We start from the raw sequence: 7,785 nt of genomic DNA on the forward strand, positions 1-7,785 counted from the left end.
TTTGATGAAACGACTGAAATTTATTGTTTAATATTTAATGTCTAATTTCAAAATCATGCAAGAAATAATTATACAATGAAAATAACACAAATTTGACACGTTAACGAATATAGATAAGAAACAAAAGAATAATACCAATCACAAACGCAAATCTATATTTAGAATATTAAAGTCATGTCAACTCAGTTCGTTTAAGGTCTGTTTGATTCATTCTCTTATGTACCACTAAATAATTTCATAGGGAATCATAAACAAAGTGAGAAATGGCTTATTTTGAATAATTGAACGGACTGCCTTAACCCATCTGCTCATATTATACACCAAATTAAAGCCTATTAGCAGCCGATCAAAATAGCAGCCACTTCAGTTTTTCAAAATTTGAATATCGAAAAATGAAATCGAAACCGAATAAGGAAATGAAAATCGAAAAAGGAAAAAGAAAACGAATAAGGAAACGAAAAAAAGTCTTCTGAAAAAAATTTTGAGAAAAAAAAAATTTTGAAAGAAAAAAATATTCAGTTTGGAATTGTAATATTTTTTTAAAATTTGAATATCGAAAAAGGAAATGGAAACTGAATAAGGAAATAGAAACCGAATAAGGAAATGAAAATCGAATAAGGAAAAAGAAACCGAATAAGGAATGATAATCGAAAATGGAAAAAGAAAACGAATAAGGAAACGAAAAAAAATTTTGAAGAAAAACTTTTCGAGGTAAAATATTTTTAGGGAAAAAAAAATTTGAGGAAAAAAAAATTGAGGAAAAAAAAATTTTGAGGAAAAAAAAATTTGAGGAAAAAAAAATTTTGAGGAAAAAAAAATTTGAGGAAAAAAAATTTTGAGGAAAAAAAAATTTTGAGGAAAAAAATTTTGAGAAAAAAAAAATTTTGAGGAAAAAAAAATTTGAGGAAAAAAAATTTTGAAGGAAAAAAAAAATTCAGTTTGGACTTATATTTTATATACTAATATTTTTCAAAATTTGAATATCGAAAAAGGAAATGGAAACCGAATAAGGAAATGAAAATCGAAAAAGGAAATAGAAACCGAATAAGGAAATAGAAACCGAAAAAGGTAATGATTATTGAAAAAGGAAAAAGAAACCGAATAAGGAAAAAGGAACCAAATAAGGAAAAAGAAACCGAATAAGGAAATGGAAATTGAATAAGGGAATGAAAATCGAATAAGGAAATAGAAACCGAATAAGGAACTAGAAACCGAAAAAGGAAATGAATATTGAAAAAGGAAAAAGAAACCGAATTAGGAAATGAAAATCGAATAAGGAAATGGAAATCGAATAAGGAAACGAAAATCCAATTAGGAAATAGAAACAGAATAAGGAAATAGAAACCGAAAAACGAAATGAATATTGAAAAAGGAAAAAGAAACCGAATAAGGAAATGAAAATCGAATAAGGAAATGGAAATCGAATAAGGAAATGAAAATCCAATAAGGAAATAGAAACTGAATAAGGAAATAGAAACCGAATAGAAAATGAATATTGAAAAAGGAAAAAGAAACCGAAAAAGGAAATGAAAATTGAATAAGGAAATGAAAATCGAATAAGGAAATGAAAATCCAATAAGGAAATAGAAACCGAATAAGGAAATAGAAACCGAAAAAGGAAATGAATATTGAAAAAGGAAGAAGAAACCGAATAAGGAAAAGAAAATCGAATAAGGAAATGAAAATCGAATAAGGAAATGGAAATCGAATAAGGATGATAATCGAATAAGGATGATAATCGAAAAAGGAAAAAGAAAACGAATAAGGAAATGAAAAAAAAATTAGAAGAAAAACTTTTTGAGGAAAAATATTTTTTTAATAAAAAAAAAAATTTGAGGAAAAAAAATTTTGAGGGAAAAAAAATTGAGGAAAAAAAAATTTTGAGCAAAAAAAAATTTGAGGAAAAAAAATTTTGAGGAAAAAAAAAAATTTGAGGAAAAAAAATTTTGAGGAAAAAAAAATTTTGAGAAAAAAAAAATTTGAAGCAAAAAAAAAATTCAGTTTGGACTTGTAATATTTTTCAAAATTTGACTATCGAAAAAGGAAATGGAAACCGAATAAGGAAATGAAAATCGAAAAAGGAAATAGAAACCGAATAAGGAAATAGAAACCGAAAAAGGAAATGAATATTGAAAAAGGAAAAAGAAACCAAATAAGGAAAAAGAAACCAAATAAGGAAAAAGAAACCGAATAAGGAAATGGAAATTGAATAAGGAAATGAAAATCCAATAAGAAAATAGAAACCGAATAAGGAACTAGAAACCGAAAAAGGAAATGAATATTGAAAAAGGAAAAAGAAACCGAATTAGGAAATGAAAATCGAATAAGAAAATGGAAATCGAATAAGGAAACGAAAATCCAATTAGGAAATAGAAACCGAATAAGGAAATAGAAACCGAAAAAGGAAATGAATATTGAAAAAGGAAAAAGAAACCGAATAAGGAAATGAAAATCGAATAAGGAAATGGAAATCGAATAAGGAAATGAAAATCCAATAAGGAAATAGAAACTGAATAAGGAAATAGAAACCGAATAAGGAAATGAATATTGGAAAAGGAAAAAGAAACCGAATAAGGAAATGAAAATCGAATAAGAATGGAAACCGAATAAGGATGATAATCGAAAAAGGAAAAAAAAAACGAATAAGGAAACGAAAAAAAAATTTGAAGAAAAACTTTTTGAGGAAAAACATTTTGAGGGAAAAAAAAAATTTGAGAAAAAAAAATTGAGGAAAAAAAATTTGAGGACAAAATTGTTTTGAGGAAACAAAATTTTGAGAATATAAAATTTTTGAGGAAAAAAAAAATTTGAGGAAAAAAAATTTTGAGGGAAAAAAAAATTCAGTTTGGACTCAGTTGAGGAAAAAGGAACCAACTTGTGTCTGGTGTTTATAAATACTTCGTGTACTACACCTAAATATAATCACAAATCATGAATATCAATGTACTTGTATATGTGATGTGTACCTGTATTTTTGGTTGTTGTATAAACTTAATTCAACTCGTACGCTGTTACATGAATATGCAACCAGGACCTTTTACCTAGTAAAACGAACACGAAAATATATATTTGTTGAAATCATTATGGTGTATACGAAAGCCGGGAAGAATCATTCATAATTCAGAATTCAAAACTCGCAAATCAAGAAAGATAATCCTGTTTTATTGCAGTAGCAATCCCAACACAATAAATATTATCTTAAACTGATCAACTGATCTGATAAAACATACTGTAGATTAATAATATAATAGTGCACAGGCAAATATTATAACACTTTTCAAAGGATATGTGCCGACATTATGTCAGACAAGTGAAACATTTCTTGTTATCACTTTTACTCCGGGAGAGAGAGATATCGAGTGTCACTACAATCCTTATTCGATTTTTTTTCTTCTTCTTTTCATGACTTGAGAATCTTTCATAATATAAAAATAAGAAGATGTGGTATGATTGCCAATGAGACAACTCTCCACAAGAGACTAAAATGACTCAGAAACAGAGGCGGATTTAGGGGGGCAGGGGCCTGCTCCCCCCCCTTTTTGGGAAAATATTTGGTTGCTTATATAGGGACTCATTGAAGCGTGACTGGAGCGGGCCGGGGCCCCCTCTTAGGTCAGTCAGTGGGCCCCCACTTATGAAAATTTCTGGATCCGCCACTGAGAAATTAACAACTATAGGTCAACGTACGGCCTTCATCAATGAGTAAAACCCATATCACATAGTCAGCTATAAAAGGCCCCGAAATGACAAATGTAAAACAATTCAAACGAAAAAACAAATTTGATATACAGCAAAAAAAGACAACCACCGAATTACAGGCTCCTGACTTGGGACAGGCACATACAGAATGTGCACCATCGTCATTTATACAACACAAAAAACATGTCGTCCACTTTTCGGTGTAGTGAATGAGAATTAATGTCATGTGTAAAATTAGAGAATAGGCAGGCGAAGAATGGAGATCGAAGCGTTGTTTTTTTTATCCACACAGGGAACACATTGAGAGTTTTATGCTGTAAGAAATTAAGCATTTCGCATTGTGTCCGAAAAGACAAATTTTCTTTCATTGTAGAGGATGCTTACATAGTTTTGACATACTATATTTGATTGTAATATAAAATTTCAACTGGTTTTTTTTAATGATTATTTATTAATTTATTTCTGTTATTTCTTTAACCCGAAACCGCCTTTGAAACTGGTGAAAATGTTTTGCAATGTTCATGGATATCAATTTTACCAAGGGTTTTCGGATTTTTTCATTGCTGTCATTGAGAAATTTAGTGTCAAAATATTACCTTCTAAGTAAACACTGAAAACTTGATCTTTCAATGTTGGTTCTGTTTTAGCAAAGACACTATAAGTTAAAAATTCACAAGAAAACTTTCTGGTAGTAACAATAAAAAAGATTTGCACTAAAAAATAACATTTCCAAATAAAGTTATCATTTCCCTCCTAAAATAGCAATTAAACGACGAGTACAACAGGCTACAGAAACTTTGTGTATAATAAAGATAAAAAGAAGAAGCTTTGTGTCAAATTGGGTGAAAATACTCTATGCGAATATATTCCTGAGTACCAGCTTTAATTTATGTTTTTACTGGCTGTATACCTCTCTGGAACATGCTTATTATCCGCATATGTATCATATGTACATTTTGGTTCAGTGGTGCTGATGGCATTTGAAGCAGTCCTCTTTTTCATATAATGACATCGGGGTTTTATATGATTTGCTATGTGGTATGGGGTTTGCTCATTGTTGAAGTGGTAATAAGCATTGTATGTAACTTTCATAACATTTGGTTGAGGCAAATAAATTTAGAGCGCGTAGACGACAAATTTAACATTTTTTCCATTTATAAATGGGCTTGAACGGTGAAAGTGATGCCAGCCAAATTTTAACTTGATCTCAGTTTGGTGGTACTTAGCATTGTGTATAAGTTTCATAGTATTTGTTTGAGGCAAAATAAAGTTAAATTGCGGAAACTTCCAAGTTGTAAATTTTCCCATGAATACGTACTGACGTACAGACGGACAAGCGTTAAAATTAATGCCCCTCCGCTGTAGCTGAGATTATTCCGGCGGCACGTCTGTCTGTATACCTTCGTATAGAAATATGCCATTTATAAGAATGGATAAGTTTGAAAAAAGTTTGTGTGTGATAAAGGGGGGGGGGAGGTAAACTTCTGAAAGTGACAAGAAAAAAACAACTATTTTCTATGTAGTGTAATAATCTTAAATTTAGTGATTGTTCTCTTTCATTTTCATTTTTTAGTTTCAATTTTTGTCTTAAAATGGGAGGGGGCATAGTTTTGTCCCCCTTTTGCCCCTGGCTCCTATACGTACACTGTTATTATGACATATTTTTTGTAATAGCAATGAAACGAGTCATTTCGAATACCGGTATGAAAATGAGACTGTTCTATAACGACTTTGATTTATTGAAGGCACTAATTTATAAAATACAAAATTATTGTATTTATTGGCTCTTAGTAATGTTCAATAGCGTATTTGAATAAAATTTCAAAGAATTTAATTTACTACAATACAAACAATTCTTAGCTCTATTTTAGAACATTTAATTTAAACTTGTTGAAACGAAGTTAGTTTAAAATTTGTCAAATTAAGCTTTAAGAATTCCTTTTTTTTCAATTTGTCTTTTAATTTAAATTTATCATGCATATCTCTAAACAAAGTATGCGACGCGTAACAGTTTATAAGTCTTGGTGTTCTCATATATGCATTTGATACGGTGCATTTATTATGGATATATTTCAGACTCCATTTATGAAAGAAAATCTATAGAGCAGAGCATTTTTTTATTTTTTTTTTGTAGCTCTATTTTAGAACATGTGATTTAAACTTATTGAAATGAAGTTAGTTTAAAATTTGTCAAAGTAAGCTTTAAGAATTCCTTCTTTTATTTGAGATTTATTATGCATGTCTCTATACATAGTATGCGACGCGTAACAGTTTATAACTAAGTGTTTTGATATATGAATTTGAAACGGTGCATTTGTGATGGATATATTTCAGACTCCATTTATGAAATAAAATCTATAGAGCAGAGAATTTTGATTTTTTTTGTGTATCAATTTAAAATGTAGATTCAAATATTTTTCACTTCAAACGATAAAGTAAAACTTCTTCAAAACTTATATATAATGTATAGTTCGGCGTCCGCAAAAAAGAAGCCATGCGTATTTCATTGAATCTCGATATTTATCATGTTTATAATTTTCTAACAATGACGTTCTACCTCCATAAGCCTGGAAATGTCATGGCGGGTCACAATTTTAATATATAAATATAGGTACTATATATAATTTTAATATTATATAAAAATGGGTACATTGTTTTAGACAAACATAGCACACCCCTACCAAAAAAAATGTTGTTTGCTTAACCTCCAGTGGTAAATATTTCATGCATATTTAAACTTTACGAAAAAGCGATGATTTCAATTTTTCCATTGTGAACGTTCCATATCAGTGAAGCGACTTTCCAGCTGTAGTAGTATAGGGCTCGAGTTTCCTTTCCTATTTTCTTGATAGAGGGTTGCTACTTGCAAGGACGCTGTGTTACCAAGGGTTTCAAATGGTAAAGTTGGATGTATCCCTATGAAGGTGTAACAGACCCTTTGCCTTGTTTCAATGGGTTCGTGTTCTTAACAAACTTTCTAAAATAGCTTTCAGTAGTATATTAAAGTGTAAAGTGCGATCTTTTTTGGCTTTCGTAAGCGCGGGGAATCATGATAGATTAATGTAGGATTTTTGAGTTTTGAATTTTGAATTTTGAATTTTGAATTTTGAATTTTGAATTTTTTGAATTTTGAATTTTGAATGATCCTTCTCGGCTTTCGTATGATCCTTCTCGGCTTTCGTATTTCACTGCAATTCAAATAACACATATTACTTTGTTTACGTTTTGTTTGTACCTACGGTTCCCTATACATTTTCAAACTGAAACTTCGAATAGTAATATACTTACATTGATAGGAGTTTTGGACCTGTTACTCCAAATTTATATATCAGAGGACCCCAACATAATGACAGTAGAAAGATGGGAACCATAGATATGGAATACAGAAGATGCAAATGTTCTTGTTGTTCTTTGCATGAATGTCTATGTATCGTTGTATTTTGTAAAGAAGATGTTGAGAAGTTCTGTTCACTTATTGCAGTATTATTATCCGGAATATTTGGCAAATTACTCAACATCAAAGAAACCGAATTATTTCCAGTTATGTTTGATGAAAGTTTGTTTGTTTCACACAAATCGATGTAAAATCCATAATCAATTAAAATATAAACATACGAACTCCATCCAGCATATATAACTGCAAACAACAATGATTCCAATATTGCAACAAAAATAAAAAGAAGTAAGAGGCAGTTACAGGTTGCCATTTTCTACTTTCGGATGGTATAGTAAATATTTGTATATCAGTTAAATGTTATGATAGATTTTAAATTTAAATTTCCAACCATGTGTTAAATTTCCGACACAAGTTTTCTGGTGCATAAACATAACTTTATTTGAACAAATGTATTGCAAAAATCAAAACCCTGACGGGTTGAAATGCAAACACAATGTACACTAGAATCATACAATACATGAACAAAGAATAAACAAGTCCAGTTAATATTTTATTAATATATATAAATAATAAATATAACATATATAAATAATAATTATAACATATATAAATAATAAATATGTGTACAAGCGTCCTAACTGATGTCCGGTTTTAACTTTTATTGTATAAATTTCAAGACTGCTATAGTT

At 29.6% G+C, this 7,785-nt stretch overlaps 1 protein-coding gene across 1 annotated transcript in view; it reads right to left on the reverse strand.

Moving 5' to 3' along the window:
- The window catches only part of LOC139511752 (equilibrative nucleobase transporter 1-like), a 54,458-nt gene extending 46,949 nt beyond the window's left edge, over positions 1–7,509 (reverse strand). The window contains exon 1 of the mRNA XM_071298799.1: positions 6,988–7,509. Coding sequence (XP_071154900.1) covers positions 6,988–7,406 — 419 coding nt within the window. The 5' untranslated portion in view covers positions 7,407–7,509. The remainder of the gene's footprint in view (positions 1–6,987) is intronic.
- Between the last annotated feature and the right edge of the window lie 276 nt (positions 7,510–7,785).

Source organism: Mytilus edulis, chromosome 2 (assembly GCF_963676685.1).
Source record: "Mytilus edulis chromosome 2, xbMytEdul2.2, whole genome shotgun sequence".
Classification (NCBI taxonomy): Eukaryota; Metazoa; Mollusca; class Bivalvia; order Mytilida; family Mytilidae; genus Mytilus; species Mytilus edulis.